Source organism: Neofelis nebulosa, chromosome 2 (assembly GCF_028018385.1).
Source record: "Neofelis nebulosa isolate mNeoNeb1 chromosome 2, mNeoNeb1.pri, whole genome shotgun sequence".
NCBI classification, from domain to species: Eukaryota; Metazoa; Chordata; class Mammalia; order Carnivora; family Felidae; genus Neofelis; species Neofelis nebulosa.
The window spans coordinates 54710528-54738133 of NC_080783.1; the positions used below are offsets into that span (position 1 = coordinate 54710528).

Consider the following 27606-nt stretch of genomic DNA (forward strand, 5'->3'; position numbering starts at 1 on the left):
GTCAAGATACTGATCTGGAAACATAAAGTACTACCAGTTTCAGATTTGAAATGTATAGTGTGAATTTTTCCATCATTTTTCCTACCAATTGTATTCAGCCGGGGCTGATGCTGAACAAAAATGAACGGGTTATAAACAAATATTCAGTAATATAACTTGTAAAGAATATATATAGTTTGACAGCATTTTTTCTGTGAAGAGAGGTACAAATAATGGTGATATTGTTTTAGTTGTATGCACAAAAGCTGTAAAATAATACACTTCTTTAATCTTGCTTAGTCATTATTTGACAAATTTTAAGGCTACATTTTTTTCTTTTTTGTTAATATCTGAGGTTTTTTTTTCTTAAAGACTGCATTTTTTCCCCCACGGCAGGGCTGTGACTTGAGTTTTTAGCTCTAGCTGATAGCACAGTACCTGAAATGGGGTAAGTTTATTGCAGTTATTTGCCGAATAAGTAATACACTTTCATGTGGAGTCACAAAGTATGCTTTGTGGTGACTATAGTTTATAATACTGTATTGCATATTTGAAAATTGCCAGGAGAGTAGGCCTTAAAAAGATTCTCCTGACAAGAAAAAAAAATTTTTGCAATTGTATGGTGACAGATGTTAACTAGACTGTGTTGATCACTTTGCAATAAATATGAATACTGAATCATGTTGTACACCTAAACTACTACAATGCTATATGTCAGTTATCTCAATTTAAAAAGAAAGAGGAGGCTATTACAAAAAAGAGTATGGCTTAACTAAATAACATGCAAATTCATGGGGTATTGTAAGTAACTGCCACAGTATTGTGATGGTGGGTGTGAGGAGGGGTGGGGCAGGAAGGATAAAATGTGATGGAGAATACTCTCTTAGACAATGCAATTAAGTATAGGTGGATAATATAATTGAACCTTTAATTTTCTTGTTTTGTTTTAAAGGTCCTCACCTCAGAATCCTGTTTTAACAATATACTGGGTTGGCTAAGCCTCCAGGTGTCTGCCATGTTAAAGCTCCCTTTTAAGGGAAGCTGTCTTGTCCTTAGGGCTCACTGTATGGATAGTCCCATTTTGTGTTTAGCCATAACCCCTGACTGTGGCCAAATGGACACTAGAAAATTAAACCAAGAACAGTAAATGTGGTAGGAACCAAACCAGTTCCTCGGTAGGAAAAATCAACTGGGTTAAGCAGATTTTTTCCTGGAGAATTAAAACAATTCAGAATGTGGAGAGATGGAGATAGTTAACAGTGGGGGCAAAAATTGAAACAGTGTATTAGGAAGTGTCTTGAGGTAAACATGACCATAAGGTGTGTTACAGTGTGATATGAAGAAGCAAAAATGTGAGAAATCAGACACAGACATTTAGTAGTGGAACTGAAGTCAGATATTTGGAAGTCATATAATAAGAGCAATAGAGAAAAGATTGAGTAGTTCATTCCTCTATTCGACGGTAATTTATACAGTTACTGCTATGTGCTAGACACTGTTCTAGCCCAAGAGTACTGCTCTGAAAAACAGTTAAGATAGAGGGGTGCCTGGCTGGCTCAGTTGGTAGAGCATGTGCCTCTTGATCTGAGGGTCCTGAGTTCTAGCCTCACGTTGGGTGTGGAACCTACTTAAAAAAAACAAAAAAGAAAAAAACAGTTAAGCCAGTGATTCTCAAATGGCTGTGATTTTACCTACCAGAGTATATTTGGCAATGTCTGGAGACATTTTGGTTGTTTGAGCTTAGAAGGGAGGATACTATTGGTATTCTAATGGGAAGAGGCCAGGGATGCTGCCAAATACAATGTACAGGACATTTCTTACAAAAAAGAAGGAATAATCTGACTCAAAATATCAGTAATGCTGAAATTGAGACACCCTGGGATAAGCCATCATAAGTATGTATTTCATAGAATAGTTATGATCTTGCAGTTGACCTTTAACTTTCTTTGTTTTCAGAAGTGAGGAAGTTTACTGGAGTAAAATGGAGGCCTCAGTAATATTACCTATTCTGAAGAAAAAGCTTGCCTTCCTTTCAGGTATGTTTTCTTCTTAAAATTGGAAGTGTTTGATGTATAAATTTGTTTAAACTTTTTTTCTTTGACAAGTTTGACAGAATTGCATTTTTCTGTGAAGGTTTTGTTTCAGAGATATTTTGAGACCTCTTTTAATCAGAATGGATAACTGTGCGAGCCACCTCTGTCACTGTTGGTACTTGGCAGGCCAGTGTTTATTCTGTAATTGATTAAAATGACCTCTACAAGGTAGATGTCATGATATCTCACTTTTTATATAAAAATAATACTGGCCAAGAATAATTGACTAGCCAGCACTGAAGTAATTGTTTTTGAAATATAGAATTAGTTTGTATGATATCCTGTATCCTAGCTTTTGTCTTCCATCTTCCATGAGATAGTTTCAGTGCACTTGGAGGAGTTAGGAAATATCAGCTGCATCGCTTTCACTTTGCACTGTTTGAACTTGGTTGTACAGGCTTGCATTTATCTCTAGTTATTAACCCAGAAGCGTGTATCCGCTAAGAATCAAAGAGAAACTGCAAGGTACCGTATTAGTATGAGAGCAGTAGTGTGGTATGCTGAGTATAGTGATTTTCTGGAATTACGGATCATTGAGTAAATTTGCATGCGGTTGGGAATAGGCGCTGTGGCCTGCCTGTTAAGGGTTACTTGAGTTTTTGTTTTTTGTTTTTAATTTTTTTACCATCGTGCTTTTTCTTTTTCACTTTAGATCCTATCAGAATTGTCTTGATCTTTAGGCTATAAATGTCCTAATGTCCTTTTTAAAAAGTGTATTGTATCCCTCTGTAAATTGGCATGTTTTTCTAGTGTATGTTATAAAGGGTAAAATAAGTTCTTGAATTTCACTAGTATTGTTGTATTTCCTTTTTTTAAAAAACTTACCAGTTGACACTTATATTTTCACCATTCTTGTCTGATATTAATGGTATTACAGGAAACATTCTTATTCATTGTGTACTTTGTACAAGTTCAGCAGTATCAATTCCCGTAAGTGGAATTTATTTAAAAATTTATTTATTAATTTGTGTTAAGTTTTGTCAGATTACACTCTAAGAATATTGTTTGAATTTCTGTTTCTTGTAACAGTGTATGAAAATTCCTATTTGCCTACACTGTTGCCAAAAATGGATATTATTATTCTTTCATAATTTTTATTAGTGGCATTTTTGCATTTTTATAACACTTGACTCTATGCAGCATATGACTTGGTTGGCCATATCTGCCTTGAAAGTCTTTTTCGTCTTTGCTTCTCTCTTTTTGTTTACTCTAGTGATTATTTTATTGTCCCTTAGCGAAAACTTGAGGGTGTGAGGTTAAGTGTGGTCCTGAGTGTTAGACCTGTCCTCTGAAGACATTTCCATAGTGGGTCAGAATGCTGTGGTTCAAATATGAACCTTTTTGCACATTTGGCTTAATGCAATGATGAAGCTTAGCGATTTTTGAGGAGCAAATGAAAATTTCCCTTAGGCCTTCCCTCTAGACTTCCTCTATTGATCGTTAATTATTTCAACCAATAATTTTCAAATGTTTTTAATAATAGAGAAAAACTTTTTAAACCAAAATCATTTGGGGGAGACATTTTGATACTCATGGGTATGGGTTTTTAAAAAGTAAAACCTGAACAAAACCATGAGTAGTTGAAGTCACTATTGATTATCTATTAAGTTGAACCATTTGAAATTACATTTATTCAGGTTAAACAAACTGGTTGAGTATTGTTAATTTATATGGGTAACCTAATAAAAGAAGATCATTTATGGTAGGTATGTCATGAATTGCCCTCATGGCACTCACAGGCGTTGTTTTTTTCACTTCACAGCTTTCAGTTTTTATTGATAGATTTCTAGCGATCATATGACGTTTTTACCTTTAGTATTTGCTGGTTTTTAAGCTTCTGAAATTGTCATAAATGTCACTGGGGTCAGAGAACGGACTTCAGTGTGGAAGTCACATGGGGAACTTTTAAAGAAGCCGTGTGTATTATTTAGATTTTTAAAAAACCTTTTTAGTGTTTTATTTATTTTTGTGAGAGAGCAAGTGAGTGAGCATGAGCAGGGGAGGGGCAGAGAGAGAGGGAAAAAACAAAATCCGAAGCAGGCTCCATGCTCTGAGCTGTCAGCACAGAGCACAACGTGGGGCTCGAACCCATGAACCGTGATATCATGACCTGAGCCAAAGTTGGACGCTTAACCGACTGAGCCACCCAGGAGCCCCAGTATTAGCTAGATTTTAATGTTGATGGAAAATTGAAGAGGACTTGCATGTACACGAAGTGGGAGTGTGTTCCGCTGCCTGGCTTTCATGCTTCTATATCCAGGTCCCATGTGCTCTTCTCAGCTGGGCGGGACTTTTCTCCTTGTGAACGCAGAATGCCTGTCTGACCTCTGTGAGTTAACTCAGACCATTCTTTGTCACAGATTACTCTAATGCTCTTTTAGCTTAGCTAATAAATTCTACCCATTCTTCTTAAGTCTTTTCTATAAAGTTTTGCACCTTTATAACAGCTGTTATCATTTTCTCCATTTTCTGAGTCATTTTTTGTAATACTTTATGTATTTTATACACAGCCTACCCAATGAGTTTGTATTTTATACTCTTATTTCTTATGACATAAAACTTTTCTTCCTAGGTTGATTGGAAATTTATTTTCCTCATAATGCTTATAGTGCTAGACATGCAATAGGTGCTCGATGAATTGATTATATCAAGAAACAGACTGGAAGAAAATTGAACAAAATGATAATTGCTATGTTTAACTGAAGATTTCATGGGTGAATTTTTTTTTCTTTTTTCTCAAATTTGTATAATTTTGCTATACTACTATAAACATTTACAATATATAAGATAAACAACTATTAGATAGTATTTTTACTTCTATCATAAACACTCTTTGTTTTAGTAACATTGGGTTCAAACACTTATTTAGTGCTTTAATATCTATTACATGTTATATTTGTATCTTTTTCTTTTAATAGGAGGAAAGGACCGACGAAGTGGCCTCATTCTGACAATTCCATTATGCTTGGAACAGACAAATATGGATGAGCTGAGTGTTACCTTAGACTACCTACTCAGCATTCCAAGGTGACTCTAAAGGTGTCTTTTCTTAAATTTTGATATGTTGTCATTCATTTACTAATGATTCCTGTTACTAAGGTACACATTGCTATCTTACCCGCTTTTATTAGTGACATTGTAATTAAAAACACTAGAATTAATCATTTCTGATACAACACCATATAAAACAATTATTGTATGCTCTTAATACACTGAATAATGTGATACAGATTTCCAAAATGTATGTACTGTCAGCTTTTAAGGAATACACAGATTGAGCATCTGTATACCATGCAACTTGAGAAAACAGAATTTGGTAGAAAGTATTTTTTATTTAAACATCTATTTTACTCCATAGATATAGATCTAAATCTATGTATATATAATCTATCTATATATCTACAGATATAAATTGGTAGGTTTTAATATACTGAGGAAGGCTATTAGGAGTTTAAAAACATTTTTATTTTTAAAAATGCCAAAAATGTTTGTTTTACTTTGAAGGTCCTTGGATTTTTAATTCCTATATTTCTTGGATGAAGACAAAACAAACTTTCCTTTTTGCTTCAGCTGACCCATCACTTCAACAATAAAAACAAGCTCCCTCCCCAACTTCCTCTCCCATATGTGATATTTGAGGGTTGAAGTCTGATTGCATGTTAGACTCACCTGGAGATTTTTTTTTTTTTCCAAATTCTAATGCCTGGGAGATTCTAATGCTCTCCAGAGATTCCGATCAAATTGTACTTGTGAGGTCTGCTCATCAGACGTTTTTAAAAAATCCTTTAAACTTCCCAGATAATTCTAATGTGCAGTCAGATTTGTAAACCATTGCTATAAATAATGAGAATGAGAGCAGGTTTTTTTGTTTGTTTGTTAAATATAGAGGTGGCAAAGGGAACAAAACTATCTTTATCTAATGCTTTTTAACGTCCAGATAGTGAATTTTAAATATTTTAGTCAGAGCAAACAGTTCTTTGTATTCTGGTTCTGTATTTTGCAACCTATTATGTAATAGGTTATTTCATTTTAAACCATCTTCTAGAGATCATGGTTAAAACTATATTTTAGAACAACTGACTTTATTTACACCTCCTTCCAATAATGGTCTATAATTTAATGATTCTCTTGCTGATTATTTTTTCCGTTTTGGGGAAATAGAGGTCTTCAAGTGAAAATTTTCATTTTTTTTACTTTCTGGAAAGGAAAATTCTCAAACTTCACAGCGTGTTAGTATTGGATAACCTTCCTAGTCCTCTGAGCTGCTCATAGCTATTTGTGTTATTCACCATTAGACAACATATTACTTCTAGGTAAATAACACTAGCTAGACATACTGCTAACAAATTTGGAAAAAGTATCCATGATTCATAGATATGTGGTCAGGAAACTTAGAGACCATCTGAACCAATTGCCTTGTTATATAGGTGAGGAAATTGAAACTCAGGTTATAGGTACTTGCCCAGGATCACACAGCTAGTTAGTAGTAGAGCTGAGACTAGAATCTACCTTTGCTGACACCGATCCAGAGCTCTTCATATTTCACATGAATAAAGTACAGTGTAGTTGTATTTTATGTGAGGTGAGGTTCTGAAGTTGGATTGTAACGACAAATTACTGATCGTCAAAATTATCCTTGAATAATGCCCAAGGAAGGATTAGAATTAGAGACATACAAACTATTTTTCCATGAACATGCAGATTTTCCTCCAGTGACACTTGAGGAACATGTCACTGAGGCTGAGTTCCAGAAGACACATTTGGCTAGTGATTAAGTTTATGATAAGAAAATGCTTGCTTATGTATGCTAGAATCATGCTCAGCCCAGTAGAATGCCCCTATTGTAAGAGGCACTGGGTAGGTGAGGCCGGCTAAGGCACCAGCAGTTTGACTCACATCCTCTGTCTATTCACTCTGGATGTGCAAGCAGCAAGTACAATGGAGGACAAAAGTAGCCTACACTTTTAAAATCTCTCTCTCTCTCTTTTTCTTACGTAAATATATACATAATAGTCCTCTGTGAATTATGAATCAGTTTCTGCATATCCACAAATACCTGCTGGCTAATAGACAAGTTATGAATTGAAGCAAAATGAAAGAACTTACTCTAGCAAGGCAAAATAAATACTTGGATACTTTATTTTTGAAAATTGTTTTGCTAAGTTTTGGCCTTCTCAAGTATTTGTGAAAACTGAATTGTTAACTTCCGGTGTTCTTGGAACAGTCTTCTATAATTTGGGTGTTTAAAAACAGAGTTGGCAGCTCTGTATCAGTACTTGACATTTCCTTAGAGAACTAGAGTGTTTTTGAGCTCTTCATTGCAAATCTGGAGATCAGTTTGTTGGGTGCAGTCTTGAAAACTGACTTTTCTCCTTCAGAATGTCTGCCATTCAAAACTGCTTTTATTTTATTTATTTTTTAAAATGTTTTTTAAAAATTTATTTTGAGAGAGCAAGAGATTGTGTGCACCCGAGTGGGGGAAGTGCAGGAGAGAGGGGGCGGAGAGAGAGAGACAGAGAGACAGAGAGACAGAGAGAGAGAGAGAGAGAGAGAGAGAAACCAAAGCAGGCTCCACGCTGTCAGCATGGAGCCTGATGTGGAGTTTGAACTCATGAACCATGAGATCATGACCTGAGCCAAAGGCAGATGCTTAACTGACTGAGTCACCCAGGTGCCCCTCAAAACTGCTTTTATTTATTTATTTATTAAAAAAAATTTTTTTTACGTTTATTTATTTTTGACAGAGACAGAGTGCGAGCACGAGCTGGGGAGGGGCAGAGAGAGAGGGAGACACAGAATCCGAAACAGGCTCCAGGCTCCGAGCTGTCAGCACAGAGCCCGACACAGGGCTTGAACTCACGAACCATGAGATCATGACCTGGGCTGAAGTCGGACGCTTAACTGACTGAGCCACCCAAGCGCCCCAAAACTGCTTTTAAATTATAATCCCCCCAACATTTTATTATGAAATATTTCAAATGTACAAGAAAGTTTAAAGAATTGTAAATACCATTATGCCCATCACTTAGAAGTCTCCAACCAATATTGAACTTGATCACATGTCTATTCATTTACCCATCCCTCTTTCCATCCCAGAACTTTTTCTTTTTTTAATTTTTTAATGTCTGTTTATTTTTTTTTTTTTTTAAATTTTTTTTCAACGTTTTTTATTTATTTTTGGGACAGAGAGAGACAGAGCATGAACGGGGGAGGGGCAGAGAGAGAGGGAGACACAGAATCGGAAACAGGCTCCAGGCTCCGAGCCGTCAGCCCAGAGCCTGACGCGGGGCTCGAACTCACGGACCGCGAGATCGTGACCTGGCTGAAGTCGGACGCTTAACCGACTGCGCCACCCAGGCGCCCCAATGTCTGTTTATTTTTGAGAGAGACAGAGTGTGAGTGGGGGAGGGAGAGACAGAGAGGGAGACATAGAAATGGAGGCAGGCTCCAGGGTCCGAGCTGTCACCAAAGAGCCCGATGCGGGGCTCAGACTCACAGACCGTGAGATCATGACCTGAGCCGGAGTCGGCCACTTAACCTACTGAGCCACCCAGGCGCCCCCATCCCAGAACTATTTTTAAGTTTACCCTATCAGAATGTGCTCAGCATGTATCTAGAAAGTTGTCCTTTTTAGTAGTATGTCTTAATTTTTTTGTGTGACCTGCTGTGTCTCCCAGTTTTCTGCTGTTAAAGTTTGGCCCCTCCTAAGCTGTGACTGTCTGAGGACAGCTCCAGCAGTGTGCTTGTGTGGCCTCATCCTCACAGGACATGCCCCAAAGTGGTCTCCTTTTGCAGTGAACACATTAACATTTTGAATATATTAATAGATTTTAAAAACTTATGTAAAAATGAAAAGAAACTATTCAGTTTTTTATCTGTACTTCATGCTTATGTTTAATGACTAGAGACACCATATGATATATACCTATTTTATATATTTATTTAATTTTGCTTTTTTTTTTCATTTATTCCATTTAGTATTCCATATACCTGCCTGTTATTAACCAGAAATCTGAATCCTTATCTTGACAATTCGTTTATTTTTATTTTTATTTATTTTATAAAATTTACATCCAAGTTGGCATATAGTGCAATAATGATTTCAGGAGTAGAATCCAGTGATTCATCCCCTTTATATAACATCCAGTGCTTATCCCAACAAGTGTCCTTCTTAATGCCTCTTGCCTATTTAGCCCATCTCCCCACCCAAAACCCCTCCAGCAACCTTCAGTTTGTTCTCTGTATTTAAGAGTTTATGTCTTGTCCCCCTCCTTGTTTTTATATTATTTTGCTTCCCTTCCCTTACGTTCATCTGTTTTGTATCTTAAATTCCTCATATGAGTGAAGTCCTATATTTGTCTTTCTCTGACTAATTTCACTTAGCATAATACCCTCTAGTTCCACCCACATAGTTGTAAATGGCAAGATTTCATTCTTTTTGGATATGTTCCTGTTTTAAACAGGTAACCCAGCACAACTGAGAATGGAAGCATTTCCTGATTCTTTTTCACATGGATTTCCCCTAAGCCTTTGAGCCTCTAAGTTTCAGATCCTCAATTAGAGGGTGTAAATCAAATACTAAGTTTATGTCCAAGTAACTCATGTCAGTTCTACGTGGAGTTCAAGCCTAACCATTACTGCCCCATTTTCTGTAAAAAGTCAATCATAGGTTTTAGTACAGAATAATAAAGGTTTGGGCCAGCCTGAGTGTTAAATTTTAGGAGAGGTAAATCAAGTTTATCTTTTGTTTTAGCTATTGCTGTATATTTTAGACATAAACAGCATGATCAGAAACTTATGTGAGTCTATAATTAAGAGATTCCTTTATGGAATTAAAGACAAGAAATAGAAATTAATCTACAAATGTTTTCATTAAAGAAGTAAATACTGAGACTAGCACTAACCAAAAATCTCACAAATAGTTTGTCAATCTCGTTTTATTACATAATTCAAAATTTAAGATCAGAAGCATATCCACATTCAGTACAGAGAATGAAGTTTGTTTCAATACTATTACGTGAAATGTGATTATAAGATAATGAGACTACCTGCTTTTTTTTTTTTTAATGTTTATTTTGCGGGAGGGAGGGGTAGAGAGAGGGAGACACAGAATTTGAAGTAGGCTCTAGGCTCCGAGCTGTCAGCACAGAGCTCGACTCAGGGCTCGAACTCACAAACTGTGAGATCGTGACCTGAGCTGAAGTCGGACGCTTAACCGACTGAGCCACCCAGGCACCCCTAGACTACATGCTTTTTAAAATCACATGACAAATGGCAAAACACATTTCTTAACCTTGTTTTCTCATTATTAATTTTCTAAGGAGACCCTTTAGAAAGTTTTTCCTATTCACTTCTGCTGGTGTTACAGTATAGTCAAATTACAGTCTGTTTTTAGATTGTGAGGTCTTTGGGGAACCTGGCTGGCTCAGTTGGTAGAGCATCCGAGTTTTTTTTTTTCGGGGGGTGGGTGGGACCAGCTCACGTTTCATTGTGACATTTTAAAATTGGACAATTGTTTTGACATCTGCTCCCTCCTCCATATTTAGTCTCTTTAAAATGACAGGAAAACACCCAATCATAGGCTTAATGGGTTTCATAAGTTTATACCTTCAGTTCCTATTTGTAGCATCCAGTATTCCTTTGAAATGCCAGACAGACCCGGCAGTGGCCAGCAGGTACACTGGAGGTACACTTCAGACCTCCAGAGTTAAAAAAAAAAAGTGTAGGTTCTCTGAGTATTCGGTGTTGTAGTGGCACTTGTCCAAAACTGGTACATCCCTACCACTGGGGAACTTTAAATGTACCACTGGATAAAAAAAGCTTTTTCCCCTTCAAGGGCAAGAAAAAATCACTCCTCAAAGCCCACCAGATCTGACGGTGAGGTCTTTTTCCTGTCCTATCTCTTCAGGCTTGTTTTTTTCAGTGGAGCAAGAGAGACCAAGATCTGACATGAGTTACAAGAAATAAGACCGAGATGGCTATAAAGCAAGTGACCAGGAGCAAATGAGATGCTTCTTTATTTCTCACATCCAATATATGTGCTTCACAGAAAAACGACCGAAAGTAACAGTCCCACAAAATACAACAGCTAGAATTACAAAATCCATTCATCCGAGGGTGGTGGGAGGCAGGAAGGGGAGTTGGGAGGGTAAATGGCATAGGGAGAAAGAAAGTATTCAAATCAGTCCAGGCACAGGGGCTGGCAAGTGCTAGAGAAGAGCTGCAGAAAAACCTGTGGTCCATTCAGACTCACTGGTGTTAAAAATCCATATACTGGTGTCAGGAAGATTCTGCCTTATACACACTAGAGACAGAAATCCCAGTTCCTCAGAGAGAAGGGAACATGCAGAGGGTCCTTGGCAGAATGGGACCTGCCTTCCCTGGTGGAGGAGTTGATAAGGAAAAGAGCTCCTACAGCCTCCTTCCAGTCCCACCCATCTCCCTCCTCTGGATGGCAGGTGACTCAGTGGCCTGCAGGGGTCTTCAGTTTGGCAGGAGACAGATGTAGTGAAGGGAATTTCTCAGCAGAGGTTGAGCTACTCAGGGAAGACTACAGGTAGTCTGTCTTGTGGAAAAGTCTGTTCCTTAAGAAAACCACCAAGAGAAGAAGCACAACTTGAGAAGGTATGCTTTGCCAGGGTTCTTTGCTTCATGGGTGCTGATTGTGAACAGAGGAAAGAGAATGGAGAAGAGGCTGATAATACATGAGGATGGCACTGTTGTGAGGAAAGCCAGTTGCAAACCAAATCCAAAGTAGTACAGCCAGTTCCTTTCTGTGTTTGACAGCCAGTGGTGGATTTCAATTCCTTACCGAACCAACGATACTCAAAGCAGTATAGAGAGTAGAGGAGGGACATATGCAGAAGACTAACCTGCAGACCAACAAGGTAGATGGGAAAGGGACTCACAGTCATCCCCTGGATCAGGAAAGGAGCCTGCAGCAAAAGGTTGAAGAGCATGTCAGCAATAATTTTGCTGACACTAGGGAATGGGTGAGGCTCCCTCCCTGATACAGGATCATGCTAGATCAGTTGTGTCTTTAAACCAAATGGCGCTGACAACATTGCTAAGCACAAACATGGACGTAAGGAAGAATTCTAGCCACAGCCAAACATCTCCATGTAGTGATGGATCACCAGTAACTTGGGCTGTTACTGAATGTAGCACAGGAATAAACACTTGATAAAACAAGAGGAGACTTAACCAGAATACTCCACCATTCCAAGTGCAGCACTGGAAAATTCTGATGATACACGGCTCACTCTCTTGCTTCCTTTCAATACTTTGGGCTCTCCTCTGCGCCACGACACTGCTTGCCCTTCTTCAACACAGCTCCTCTCTCTTTGTTGAGTCCAAGCATCTAGCTTTGAGATGGTTCAGATTCCCCAGAATGAGCCTTTGATTCTCGTGGCAAGGTCCTGGAGAAAGGTTTTGACACTTGTCAGCCATTTCTTCACCACCCGAACTACACAGAGAGAGAAACGTCTCAAAATCTTTGATCATGATGGATATGGCCGCTCTGCTGCCTGGTTTCTTGCCCACCATGGGCCGCTCAGCCCCTCCTGGCTTCTCTGGGCCCGCCACCAGCTCCCTCCCCGGCGCTTCCAGGGCTGGGGCCGCTGCACCAGCACTGGGCATGCCCAGGGCTTCACTGGGCCAAAGGGAAGTCAGGCTGGTGCCGAACTGAGCCACGCCATGCTGCCCTGGGTGGAAGGGCAGAGCATGCTACTCTTGATCTCAGAGTCGTGAGTTTGAGCCCCATGCTGGGTGTGGAGCTTACTTCAAAAAGACAAAAAAAAAAAAAAAAGATTGTGAGGTCCTTGAATGCAGAACCCTGTTTTATTTATCTCCATATCCACAATGCCAGTAAAGTGATTTGAAGACTTCATGTGTTCGTTATATGCATATTGAAGGAACGAACCACACTTAGCAACAGTCATAGAAATGACCTAAAAAACATGAAGGGAAATAGAACAGCTGTGTATAGTTTTATAATTTTTTAAAATGGTGAAATCATTATTTGAATCCCATAATTAGTTTTATAACTGCCAGTATTTTTTTTTTAATTCTTAACTGTAATTGACATATAATGTTATATTGGTTTCAGGTTTATAACATCATGATTTGAAAATTCTATGCTCAGTGCTCACTATGATAAAGTTGGTCACCAAACATTGTTATTACAATACTATTCCTTATGCTGCAGTTTTCATTTCTGTGACTTATTTTATAACTGGAAGTTTGTACCTCTTAATCCCCTTCGCCTATTTTGCTCATCCCACCACACTTACCTCCTTTCTGGCAATCACCAGTTTGCTCTCTGTATTTAATAGTCTGTTTTGTTGTTGTTGTTTTTGTTTTTCTATATATAAGTTAATCATATCATATTTTTCTTTGATTTTTTTTTTATAAAGGGGCCATTTTCATTTTGCAAAGGGGGCTTGTGTATTATTATTTTTTAATGTTTTATTTTTGAGAGAGAGAGAGTGTGTGTGAGTGGGGGAGGTGCAGAGAGAAGGGGAAGAGAGGATCCAAAGTAGGCTCTGCACTAACAGCGGAGAGCCTGATGTGGGGCTCAAGCTTACGAACTGTGAGATCATGACCTGGGCTGAGGTTGGACGCTCAACCGACTGAGCCATCCAGATGCCCTGAAATTCTTTTTTTTAATTTATTTTTTAATGTATGTTTATTTTTGAGAGCGAGAGAGACAGAGCATGAGCGGGGGAGGAGCAAAGAGAGAGGGAGACACGGAATACGAAGCAGTTTCCAGACTCTGAACTGTCAGCGCAGAGCCTGATGTGGGGCTCAAACCCATGAACCGTGAGATCATGACCTAAACCAAAGTTGGACGCTTAACTGAGCCACCCAAGTGCCCCTAAAATTCTTTTTTTTTAATGTTTATTTATTTTTGTGAGAGAAGGAGGGGGGAGGGGCGGAGGGAGGGAGAGAGAGGGGATCTGAAGCAGGCTCTGCGCTGATAGCAGTGAGCCTGATGTGGGGCTTGAACTCATGAACTGAGATCTGAGCTGAAGTCGAATGCTTAACCGACTAAGCTGCCCAAGCGTCCCTTCTTTGTTTATTTTACTTAGCATAATAACTGTTGGTCCTTCCATGTTGTTGTGAATGGCAAGATTTCGTTCTTTATGGCTGAGTAATATTTTGTTGTATGTATACACACACACACACACACACACACCACATCCTCTTTATTCATCTGTCATTGGACACTTGAGTTGTTTTCATATCTTGGCTGTTGTAAATAATTCTTCAATAAACATAGGATTCCATATCTCTTTTCAGATTAGTGTTTTTGTTTTCTTTGGGTAAGTGCCCTGTAGTCGAAATTTCTATTTTTAAGTTTTTGAGGAACCTCTATACTGTTTTCCATACTGGTTGTACCAATTTATCTTCTTACCCTAAGAGCATAAGGGTTCTCTTCTCCACATCTTTGTCAACACTTGTTATTTTTTCTCATTTTGATACTAGCCATTCTTACTGGTGTGAGAAATCTGGGATTGTGATACCTCCAGCTTTGTTGTTCTTTCTCAAGATTGCCTTGGCTATTCAAGGTCTTTTGTGGTTTCATACAAACTTTAAGATTATTTGTTTTAGCTCTGTGAAAAATTTTAATAAGGATTGTGTTGAATCAGTAGATTGCTTTGGGTAGTATGGACATTTTAACAGTATTAATTCTTCCAAGCCATAAGCATGGTATCTTCCCATTTGTCTGTGTTGCCTTCAGTTTGTTTCATCAGTCTCTTACAGTTTTCAAAGTACAGATCTTTCATCTGCTTGGTTAAAGTTATTCCTAGGTGTTTCATTCTTTTTGGTGCAGTTGTAAATGAGATTGTTTTCTTAATTTCTCTTTCTGCTCCATTATTAATGTTAGAGATGCAACAGAATTCTGTATATTTTTGTATCCTACAATATTACAGATTTCATTTATTCTAATAGATTTTTGGTGGCATCTTTAGGGTTTTCTGTATATAGTACCATGTCATCTTAAGATAATGACAGTTTTACTTCTTCCTTACCAATTTGGGTGCCTTTAAAAATTTTTTTTTATCTGCTGAAATTAGGGCTTCTAGTACTGTGTTGAATAAAAGTGGGGAGAGTGGACATCCTTGTTCTTCATCTTAGAGGAAACACTTTCAGTTTTTTCACCATTGTGTATGATGTTAGCTGTGGGTTTTTTTCACATATGGCCTTTATTATGTTGAGGTGTGTTCCCTCTAAACCCACTTTGTTGAGAGTGTTTATCATGAACAGATGTTGTGTTTTGTCAGATGCTTTTTCTGCATCTATTGACATAATTATGTGGTTTTTATCTTTTCTCTTGTTAATGTGTATCACATTGATTGATTAGCGAGTATCAGTTCTTGCATCCCTGGAATAAATTTCACTTGATTGTGATGAATCATCCTTTTAATGTGTTATTAAATGTGCTTTGCTAAAATTTGTTGATGATTTTTGCATCCATCTTCATCGAATATATTGGCTTGTGTTTTTCTTTTTCTGTATTATCTTTGTCTAGTTTTAGTAGCAGGGTAACATTGACCTCATATAGTGAATTTGGAAGTTTTCCTTCCTCTTCTATATTTTGGAATAGTTTGATAAGAATAGGTTATTAATTATTTTTTAAATGTTTGGTAGAATTTATCTGTGAAGCCATTTTGTCCTGGACTTTTGTTTGTTGGGAGTTTTTTGATTGCCAATTCAGTTTTGTTACTAGTAATTGGTTTGCTCACATTTTCTATTCCTTCCTGATTCAGTCTTAGAAGATTGTTTCTGGAAGTTAATCCATTTCATCTAGGTGGTTTAATTTGTCGGCATACAATTTTTTATAGCATTCTCAACAACCCTTTGTTTTTCTGTGGTGTCAGTTGTTATTTCTCCTCCTTTGTCATTTCTGATTTTATGAGTTCTCTTTTTTTGTTGATGCGTCTTGCTGAAGGTTTATCAATTTGGTTTATCTTTTCAAAGAATCAGTTCTTAGTTTCATTGACTTTTTCTAATGTTTTTTTAAGTCTCTGTTTCATTTGTTTCCATTCTCATCTTTATCATTTCTTTCCTTCTAACTTTTTTTTTTTTAAGTTTGTTTATTTAGAGAGAGAGTTAGCACACCCAGGAGCAGGGGAGAGTCAGAAAGACCAGGAGAGAGAGAATCCAAGCAGGCTGGGCGCTGACAGCGTGAAAGGAGCTCAGTCCCACGAACTGTGAGATCGTGACCAAAGCTGAAATCAACAGTTGGACACTTAACTGACTGAGCCACCCAGGCGCCCCTGTTCTTTTTTCTAATTCCTTTAGGTGCAAGATTAGTTTGTTTATTTGAGATTTTTTATGTTTCTTAAGATAGGTTTATATCACTATAAACTTCCTTCTTAGAACTGCTTTTGCTATATCCCAAAGATTTTGTACTGTTGTGTTTTCAGTTTTGTCTTTATGTATTTTTTTATTTTCTCTGATTTCTTCATTGACCCATTGGTTGTTTAGTAGCATGTTTAGCTTCCATGTGTTTGTATTTTTTCTAGTTTGTTTTTTTTTTTCCTTGTAATTGATTATTAGTTTCCTACTGTTGTGGTAGGATAAGATGCTTGGTTTGATTTCAGTCTTCCTATTCCTAAATTTATTGAGACTTGTTTTGTTACCTAACGTGATCTATCCTGGAAAATGTTCCACGTGCATTTGAAAAGAATGTGTATTCTGTTGTTTTTGGATGGAATGTACTGTATATATTTGTTAGGTCCAATGTGTCATTCAAAGCCATTGTTTTCTTGTTGATATTCTGTTTGTATCATCTATCCACTGATCTAAGTGGGGCGTTAAAGTCCTTTACTATTGTATCACTATCGGTTTCTCCCTTTATGTCTGTTAAAATTTGCTGTATGTATTTAGGTGCTCCTGTGTTGGGTGTCTGATATTTATAGTTGTTACATTCTCTTGTCAGATGGATCCTTTTGTCATTATGTAATGTCCTTATTTGTCTCTCATTTTATTCATTTATCTATTTTTAATGTTTATTTACTTAGCAGGCAGGGGTGGGGCAGAGTGAGGGGGAGAGAGAATCCTAAGCAGGCTCAGGGTTGTCAGTGCAGAGCTGGACATGGAGCTCAAACCCATGAACCGTGAGATCATGACCTGAGCCAAAATTAAGAGTTGGATGGTTGACTGACTGAGCCACCCACGTGCTCTGCTGCAGTCTTTCTCTTAAAGTCTATTTTGTCTGATAGAAGTATTGCTAACCCAGCTATTTTTTTCCCCTTTCTTCTGCATGAAATATATTTTTTCATTCCTTCACTTTCAGTCTGTATGTGACTAGATCAGAAGTGAGTCTCTTGTAAGGCAGCATTTTTTTTTTTTTTTTTTTTTTTTTTTTTTTTTTTTATCTAGTCACCCTATATCTTTTGTTTGCAGCATTTAGTCTGGTTACAGTTAGAGTAATTATTGATGGGTATGTACTTATTGCCATTTGGTTAATTGTTTTCTGATTGTTTTTGTAATTCTTCCGTTAATTTTCTTCACTTGCTCTGTTGTGATTTGATGGTTTTCTTTATGTTATGCTTGGAATCCTTTCTCTGTTTTGCTGTGTAGCTATTATTGGGTTTAGATTTGTGGTTACCATTGGGTTTATATGTAACATCCTGTATGTATAGCAGTCTGTGATAAGTTGATAATTGCTTAAGTTGGAACACATTCTAAAAGCACTAAATTTTTATTGCCCACCCCCACATGTTTTGTGTGTCATATTTTACATCTGTTTGTGTATCCCTTGGAATTTTTGTGGATATAATATGTTTTACTATAATTTGTGTTTTAACTTCTGTACCGGCTTTATAAGTCATTAATCTGGGGCACCTGGCTCATTTGGTTGAACATTACGTTCAGCTGAGGTCATGATCTTGTGGTTCATGAGTTGGAGCCCCGCATCAGACTCTCTGCTATCAGCACAGAGCCCCCTTCAATTCTCTGTCCCCCTCTCTCTGCCCCTCCCTTGCTTGTGCTATCGTGTCTGTCTCTCTCTCTCTCTCTCTCTCTCCCCCTCTCTCAAAAATAAGTAAACATTAAAAAAATTTAAAAGATACAAGTCGTTAATCTACCTTTACTATATGCTTGCTTTTATTTGTGAACTTTTTTGTTTTCATAATTTTCTTCTAGTTATGGGCTATGGTTTTCACTTAAAGAATTCTCTTTAGCATTTCTTGTAAAACTGTTTTGGCGTGATGACCTCCTTTAACTTTTGTTTATCTGGGAAACCCTTTATTTTTCAATTCTTAATGATAATCTTGGTAGGTAGGGTATTCTTGGTTGTAGGTTATTTTCCTTTCAGTACTTGGAATACATTATGCTACTCCTTTCTGGACTGTATAACTACTAGTATTCTGTAGGTTATGTATCCTATATGTTCAGAATTAAAAAAAAAAAAATCTATGGACATTTTTCTTCAAAGAAAATCTTAGCCAGAAGCAGAATTTATAAAACAGATAGAAGTGGAGGTCCACAGCCATTTCTGCCCACTCTTATTTTCTCTTCTCAGACTTCACTCCCGCTGCAGGGCCCCCTCCCTCACTTTTTTAACATTTTATTTATTTTTGAGACAGAGAGAGAGAGAATGAACAGGGGAGGGTCAGAGAAAGAGGGAGACACAGAATCTGAAACAGGCTCCAGGCTCTGAGCGGTCAGCACAGAGCCCAACGCGGGGCTAGAACTCACGGACCGTGAGATCATGACCTGAGCCGAAGTCGGATGCTCAACCGACTGAGCCACCCAGGCGCCCCCCCCCCCCCCTCACTTTTTAGGAGACTTCTTGGAGCTTTTAGGACTCTGCAGAGCAATTAGAAGATAATTGGAATATCTTAGTTCATCGTTGATATGTTTTCTTAGACTTGAGAAGACTCAGTATAGTCTGAGAGTGTGACTGAGATGGCTTTCCTCTTTTTTTTTTTTTTTTTTAAATGGGACTCACTCCCAAGGAATTTTGAACCAGTGCCTTCCATTTTCCTCTTTAACGAATGTACTTTTACTAGATGGAGGTATAATTGCATTGTCCTTAGAGTTATTTCAAAGCATGATGGTTGAGGGTTTTGAACATGTTTTATGCTCTTGATGAGTGTTTTTTTTTTTAAATATAAGAAATTATCTCACTTATTCAACACCTATGTATTGAAAATTTATAATGTGCCATTTTAAAATGTAACTGCTAAGCTAGTATTTCCTTTCTTTGCCATGTAGTTTTTATTTTTCTGTCCTTTCTGTTCCCTTTTTATATGCTTAAGTTCACATCAAGGGATGGCTAAATTGTCAAGCTGGACTAGTATAATAACCCCATTCTCTTCCCACTTTGCAGGCAAAACCAAGATTGATTTCGCTAAAACAACAGTTGTATCATCCTTCTCAGTTTTCCATGACCTCTTTTTTTCTGCACAGTGAATTCAATTCAGTAGCCATTTATTTTGCTGATGCCAGTGCAGACATTGTACATGGTGCATTGCGAAGGCAGGAAAGACTTAGGTCTTTGTTCTCAAGGGCAGTCTTTCAGTCTTCTCTGCCACGACCTTGTATGATTAGACTCACCTTTTCAGTTAATATTTCTTGAGCACTTATTATGTAAGGCACTTAGTTTTAGCACTTTTACTAACTCAGTTTTCAAAATAATGGTAAAGTAGATAGTATTATTTCTATTTTATAGATGAAAAAATGAGGGCGGAGAAATTAAGAAACTTTCTCAACTTAATATAGTGCCTTTGCTCATATTCTTTATGCTCAGTGTCTGTCCTTCACATTAAATCTTATTAGCTCCTTTATGTAGATCCTTCCCAGATTCTGCTGTTATCCAGATTTATAGCACTAACTGTTTCTGACTCTTCAGGAATTTAACCATAATGTGTTAAATGATGATTCTTGATTTTTTATTTATTTTTACATTTATTATTTGTCTTGATTTTTTTAATTTCAAAAGCGTATATTGTTTCCTTAGTAACAAATAATATAATGTCTTGACTGTATAGTAGACACTAACTGAAATACTCCTTATTCTTTCATCTTTCTAAATGATTCTGAGCTCCTTGAGGGGAGAAACTGTATCTTATAATTTGTATTTTTCATAGCCCAGTGTAGTACCTTACTCTTAGTCGGTGGTCAGTGTGGCTTATGGATATGGGTTTCTACCTTCTATTTTATTTTACTGCTTCAGTTTCTCAGAGCTCTGTGTACTCAAATGTGGGCTGACTAAACCTAGTAACTGACCATTCTCAGAACATCTTATATTTTGTTGGAAAATTCAAACATACTGAAGTTGCCAGCTCATTAGAAACTATTTTGATGGACAGAAGTTTGTCTAGGCTGGTATTTCTTTCCTTTGTAGGACTTTAAATTCGGAATGGACCTGACCTGAGGATTTGCTTGTGGATTATGATTGGGAAGCATATGTGAAAAGGGTATCTTAGATTTCAGGAAATAATAGATACCGTTAAGTCATTTAATTCTTTTAACAAACTTATGGGATGAGTTCAGTCATCATTATCCCCATCTTATGTATGAGGGTTCTGAGACATAGAAAGAGTAGGCAATTTAGGTGCCTTGACCAAGAGCATGTGGTAAACCAAGGGGAATTTGAACCTGGCATTTTGACCACTAGTTTGTGTTCCTGATTACTGCTCTGCAGCCACCTCTGCTGTCGTCACAGTGCCATATTTATTGGTAACTTTTAGTATTTATTCATATTTAACCTGGATCTATCACAGCTGATGATTGACATATGAAACAGCCTTGGTGAATATGGTCTTATAAAAGACATTTGAAAGACTTTTTAATTTGCTTTCACATTTCCTTTCAACAGTATATTCAGTATATACAGGCATATCCTGGAGGTAATTGCGTGTTCAGCTCTAGATCACTGCAATGAAGCCAATATTACAGGAAAGCCACATCTGCAGTTATTTCTTCAATCAAGTTTTGAAGCCTTGAAATTATCCATGAGAGTTGGAATTACCTTCTTCCAAACTTCTGTTATTGTCGATATTTTGACCTCTTCCCATGAGTCAAGAATGTTTTTAATGTCATCTAGAATGGCAAATCCTTTCCAGAAGGTTTTAAATTTACTTGCCCAGATCCATCAGAAGAATCACTGTCTCTGGCAGTTATAGATTTTTGAAATATTCAAATAATAAGACTTGAAAGTCAGAATTACTCCTTGTCAGAATTACTCCTTGGTCCGTGGGCTGCAGAGTGGATATTGTGTTAGCAGGCATGAAAATAACATTAATCTCATTGTACACCTCCATCAGAGCTCTTGGGTGAACAGGTGCAGTGTCAATAAACAGTGATAGTTTAAAAGGTATCAGTTTTTCTGAGCAGTAGGTTTCTACAGTGGGCTTAAGCCCATTCAGTATACCATGTTGTGAACAGATGTGTTTTCATCCAGGGTTTGTTATTTCATTTACACAGTACAGGCAGAGTAGATCTGCATAATTCTTAGGGACCCTAGGCCTTTCAGAATGGTAAATGAGTATTGGCTTCAACTTAGTCATCAGCTGTGTCAGCCCTGACAAGACAGCCTGTCCTTTGACAGTCAGCTGTAAAGTTCTCCTCTCTAGCTGTGTAAGTCTTAGATGGCATCTCCTAAAGATGCTGTTCTAATAGAAGACTGTTCTGTCTACATTGAAAATCTGCTGTAGAGTAAACCACCTTCATTAATGATCCTAGCTAGATCTTCTGGAGAACTTGCTGCAGGTTCTATATCCGTACTTGCTGCTTTACCTTGCAGTTTTACATTCTAAAGGTGGCTTCCTTTCTTAAACCTCACAGATCAAACTCTGCTAATTTCAGACTTTTGTCCTACAGCTTCCTCACCTCTCTCAGCCTCCATAGTACTGTCTGGATTGGGCTTTGGTTTAAGGGAATGTCGTGGCTGGTTTAATCAGAAGATTAATCAGACCACTGAAACTTTCTCCAAAGAATGTTTTGCTTTCTTATAGTTCATTTGTTCACAGGAGTAGCACTTTTAATTTCCTCCAGTAAATTTTTCCTTTACATTCACAACTTGGCTGACTGGTGAAAGAGACCTAGCTTTTCGCCTTTGTTGGTTTTCTTCATGCCTTTCTCACCAAGCTTAATCATTTTTAGCTTTCGATTCAAAGAACAAAATCATTTGAACACTTAGAGGCTACTGAGCAGTTGTTAATTGGCCTAATTTCAATATTACTGTGTCTCAGCAACTAGGGAGGCCCGAGGAGAGAGGGAGACAGAGGAACATCTGTTGGTAGAGCAGTCAGAACACACACAACACGTATTCAGTTCTCTATCTTATAGGGGTGTGGTTTGTGGCACCCCAAAACAACTATGGTAGGAACATTAAAGATCACAGATCACCGTAACAAATATATATAATTTGGAGTTTGAAATATTGCGAGAATTGGGGTGCCTGGGTGGCTCAGTCAGTTAAGTGTCCGACTCTTGATCTTGGCTCAGGTCATGATCTCATGGTTCATGAGATTGAGCCCCACACTGGGCTCAACACTGGCAGCGCAGAGCCTGCTTTGGATTCTCTCTCTCTCTCTCTCTCTCTCTCTCTCTCTCTCTGTCTCTCTCTCTCTCTCTCTCTGTCTCTCTCTCTCTCTCTTTCTGCCCCTCCCCTGCTTACAATCTTTCTCTCAAAAATAAGTAAATAAACATAAAAAAAATACTGCGAGAATTACTAAAGTAGGACACAGAGACATGAAGTGAGCAAGTGGTGCCTATAGAGTTGCTGGACCAGGGTTGCCACACAAACCTTCAGTTTGTAAAAAATGCAGGGCCTGTGAAGTGCAGTAAAGCAGAGTACAATAAAATGAGGTATACCTGTATTTAAAATCATTATTTTCTAGCTTAAAGTTTAGGAACTTGTTGATCATCCCAATATAGAATCATAGTACATCATCAGGATTGGAAAGTTACCTTAAGAATCATCTCCCCACTCTTAAATCTTCTTTATAGAAATGCTGCCAAGTACTTGCCCAGATTAATCTTGATCAGATTACTATTGATTCTGTAGTGATTCAATACCTATAGAAGTCATCTTTCCATTTTCTTTAGTTTTATTTTATTTTTTTCATTCAAACTTGGGTCTTAAGTCAATTCTTCAAAATTGTAGAAAAACTCATTTATGTTACAGAATAAACACCAGAATGCAGAGCTTTAATGAGTTGCCAAAAAATTATACAGTTGTTAATACCACAAGTCTCTAGTCACTCAGTAAATATGTGAGACCCTGCAATGAACTCCTCATTGTTCTAGGTGCTGAGGAAATGGGTGAAGAGAGGAGACCCAGTCCCTCCCCTTATGGGCCTTATAGCTAATGATCAAATGAATGTTACCAATAAGCACCCAGTTTGTTGGATGTTTATGAATGCTATGAAGACAAAACATGAAAAGAGTTAAGGATGGTGTGTGTGGTACTATTTCACAAAATGATAAGATAATATTTTACCAGAGCTGATGGAAGTGAGGGGCAAGTAGCACAGATATCTGATGGAAGAGCATTTAGGAAAGAGCATTTATGAAAGAGCAGTTAGTGCAGACTCCCTGAGGTGAAAGCAGGCTTGTGGAATCAGCAAGGAGGTAATGTGGGGGGAGCAGTTTGAGAGAGGGACAGAGTTCTGGAACAGTGGTCAGAGAGGCTAGAAACATCATAGAGAGGACCTTGTAAACCATGGTAAGGGCTTCCGTTCTGAAGGAGAAGGAAAGCCACTGTTGCTTTCTGACTGGGGAGTGATACAATGTACACCCTCTAATATTTTTAAAGGGTATCTATATTTTTTTTTTAATTTTTTTTTTTTTTAACGTTTATTTATTTTTGAGACAGAGACAGAGCATGAATGGGGGAGGGGCAGAGAGAGAGGGAGACACAGAATCGGAAGCAGGCTCCAGGTTCTGAGCCATCAGCCCAGAGCCCGACGCGGGGCTCGAACTCACGGACCGTGAGATCGTGACCTGAGCTGAAGTCGGACGCTTAACCAACTGAGCCACCCAGGCGCCCCAAGGGTATCTATATTTAAAGCACTGTGCTAAAGCTGCCAGGATATCAGTCAGATAATATCCTTGCTTTCTGGAAGCATGTTATCTAAGGATAATTTGTAAATAAGAAGTTATAATAAAAGCATAAGTGAAATTAGTTGCTATTATTTAAGTATAAACAGAGCTCTGTAAGTGGAAGAGTTTTAATTAAAGAAATTAGTGAAGAGCTACAGTGTACTGAACCCCAGAAATCCCCAGTCTGTTTCTAGTCAAAGTGAGTGAGCTTCTTAAGGAGCCTCTCCTCTTTTAATAGTTGTTTTAATGTAGCTACCTCACCTTGAAAGGCTCAAATGGGGGAGGACCAACGAGACAGTCTTAGTAGATTGTTTTTATTGTTCTTTAGATGTAATTATAAACATATTAAAGGTATAGAAATTTATTAATATTAGCACTGCAGCTACTCTAACATACCCTTTATAGAGGACAGAACATGCTTCTAAACTTAAGATATTAGAAAAGAGTTGAAACTATCTCTCCACTTGTAGGAATGTAAAAACAAAACAAAAACCCACAATCCATTCCCATAGTTGAGAGATCACTGGTCTTGCAATTTTCAAATAGTATCCTTCAATTGTATTTTCATTATCTTAGTAAAATGTGAGAAAATTATGATTAAGGGTGTTTTTTTAACTACCCCAAAAGATAAATTTAGAGCACTTTTACGCCCTTAAGATTACTGCAGATGGTATTTTCAAGCTTCCTTACTTTCTTTGTCTTAACATACAGATTAATTTAGAGTGTGCTTTGAAATATAAATGTATTATTCACATAAAACTTCTTTAACAAAATGGTTGTGTAACCTGTATCTCCGAGATGCAGATGCCAGTTGAAAAGAAAGTACCAAATTATGGGGATGGCACACTGATCTTGTCTCTAGTACCGGTGAGGGGAGGCCTTCCACTGAACAGCTCTGTGTGTCTTGTCTCCTGCTCCTGCAAATTTCTACAATGCATTGGCAGAGACCCTCAGTTGGTTTTACTTCTCTGAAGACTACTCAACAGCCAGCTTCCTGACCTAGGTTGACCTCTCTTGGTCTTGTATCCTACCTAAGTTAAAGTGATCTTCCTAGATGTCTTGTTGTTGGGAAACTCCAGGAATTTCTTCCTTACCTGATCCTTCAACTAGCAGTTAAGTATCAGATTTGCTTCCCCAAGCAAGTCTTTATATGCTCTTTCTAATCCAAAGTGATCATTGTATTTTCTCACATTTTTTCTCCCAAAGAATACCTAATGAATCCTTTGTTTTAAAATGCAAAATCCAAAAACAGAGTACTTAACCATTGTTTTAATTGAGATATAATTTACATACCTTAAACATCACCTTTTTAACTGTACAGTTTAGTGGTTTTCAGTATATTGACAAGGTTGTGTATCCATCATGCACTCTTATTATTTGCCCCCTCCGCCCCCAAAATGTTGTACCCATTAGAATTCACTCCCCAGTCTCTTCTCCTCCTAGCCCTTGGCAGCTCTTAATCTGCTTTCTGTCTCTGTGGATTTGTTTATTCTGGAAGTTTCATGTAAATGGAATCATACAATATGTGGGCTTTTGTGTCTGGCTTCTTTCACTTAGCATAATGTTTTCAAGGTTAATCTATGTCGTAGTATGTACCAGTACTTCATTCCTTTTTACATTGAACAATATTGCATTGTACAGATCACCACATTTTGTTTTCCTGTTCATCATTGATGGACATTTGAGTTGTTTCTGCTTTTGGCTGTTAGGAATTATGCTGCTGTGAATGTTTGTGTGCAGATATTTTGTATGGACATTTTTTCAATTTGCCTCATTTTTTGAGTAGTTCTCAGTTTCCTTTGGAAACTCAGCTTCTATCCCTGCCTACAGGGGATCTTAGAAACCTTTAATAATACCATCCCCATTCTTAAAACTTTATTGTTTCTCAGTGGAATTAGACCTCACTTTTCCAAGAACCATCTTGAGGCTAATGTGAATAGTTGGAGGAAGTAAAGCAGGATTAGTAAAATCCCCTGGATTGTTGGATTTATATTTTAGGAAAGGGTTGCTAATTACCTTTCCTGTAATGTATGTAACTGATAGAACTTTGAGTGTGGAGAGGTTTCACTACCAAATCCTTGCCCTGCTAAGTAAAACTAAATGTCTTCTATTGTATTGGAGGGAGGACAGTTGAGATCCTTGCACTGAATTGATTTTATAAGTAGATAATAATAATAAAGCATCTATGTAGTTTGGTCTGTAGGATGGAGTTTTTCAACACAGTTGTTGCATTTTACTAGGGTAGGCTTTTGGGAAGTGTTTAATACTTGAATAATTGAATATAATATATAGCAGTAACACATTCCAACACTCAAGATATTTATTTTGTTGGTCAAATATGTGAGAATGCAGAGGTGGGTGGTATGTTCATACATGGAGTATTCAGGCTTTGAATTACTATGTAGAGCAAATTCTACCTCATCTCATTAAATTTCCTAAAAAGAACACCAGGGAATCCATTTCTATTGGTTAGTCATAGCTTACACTATTTTCTACCTGTTTTAACCTTATACTTCTGGCAGGAAGGAGAGGTAAGAAGTCTGTAAGCACTTGGCAGCCACTAGTTATCTACTTCACTGTGATCCCATTTTACAGATGAAGAAATTGAAAGGCTTTTGAGATTATTTGAATGTTGCTTTGATTTCTTCCTTTTTTTAGGCCATTGACATTCTGTACTTTCAGAGTAATTTTCTTGCCAGATTAGTTTGTAGATTGTCAACATTTCCTGAAATGAAAAAAGTAAATTGTTTGAGAAAACTGAAAGGATACTCTTAAACATTTTATTAATGACAGTGTAAGCCAGATCAAGTGAGATTAATGCTGCTCCATATATGATTAAGCTATAAACTTTATTTAGGATTATAAAGAACAAAATATGAAGGCCGTTTTAATGTTTTGTAATTTTTTGTTGTTGTTTCAGTGAAAAGTGTAAGGCTAGAGGATTTACCGTGATTGTGGATGGCAGAAAATCACAGTGGAATGTGGTGAAAACAGTAGTCTTAATGCTACAGGTAATTTTATTTTTGTCTATCAGGAAATGGTTTTATTTTATAGCAACAGATAAAGTGATAATGGAAATGCATTTCATTTATTGGACTGTGCCCAGACTTCTCGGCAGTGACTGAGTTCTGAAATGGACATTACTGGATTTTTAAAATTCAATTCTTAGAGGTATGACTTTGATTAGTAAAATGAATTTCAGTCCTAAAGGTTTGTAAATGATCAAAAATAGTATGTCATGTTTAAGAAATTTAATAAGTAGGCCAGTGAGTCTAAAAGTGTAATGTTGTCAGACTTAACTGGGAGCTTTTGCAGGCTGTGGTATCTGCATCATCCCCTGTCTACTCCATTCTGATCCTGTAGGTAGAGAGCACGATTTGGGTAAGTCTGTTCTGAAAAAGCTTCTCATGTGGTTCTGAGCAGTCTTTTCCCTTTTGTTCCTTTTCCTCCAAAAAGCACCAGGACTCAT

The 27606-nt window shown here is 37.5% G+C and overlaps 1 protein-coding gene and 1 pseudogene across 7 annotated transcripts in view; one reads left to right on the forward strand and one right to left on the reverse strand.

Annotated features, from left to right (window-relative positions):
- The window catches only part of SESTD1 (SEC14 and spectrin domain containing 1), a 149956-nt gene that overhangs the window by 45093 nt on the left and 77257 nt on the right, over window positions 1-27606 (forward strand). For 6 of the 7 annotated variants that reach the window (XR_009256963.1, XR_009256962.1, XM_058712651.1 and 3 more), the window contains exons 2-4: window positions 1936-2015; window positions 4991-5099; window positions 27058-27148. Coding sequence is in view for 5 of the 7 variants with exons in the window: in XM_058712651.1 (XP_058568634.1) it covers window positions 1961-2015; window positions 4991-5099; window positions 27058-27148 (255 nt within the window). In the remaining 2 variants the exon portion in view is untranslated. Of the gene's footprint in view, window positions 1-1935; window positions 2016-4990; window positions 5112-27057; window positions 27149-27606 lie in introns of those variants that run through there. The other variant, XM_058712691.1, reaches the window with a different exon arrangement.
- LOC131493798 (etoposide-induced protein 2.4 homolog) lies at window positions 11536-12710 on the reverse strand (annotated as a pseudogene).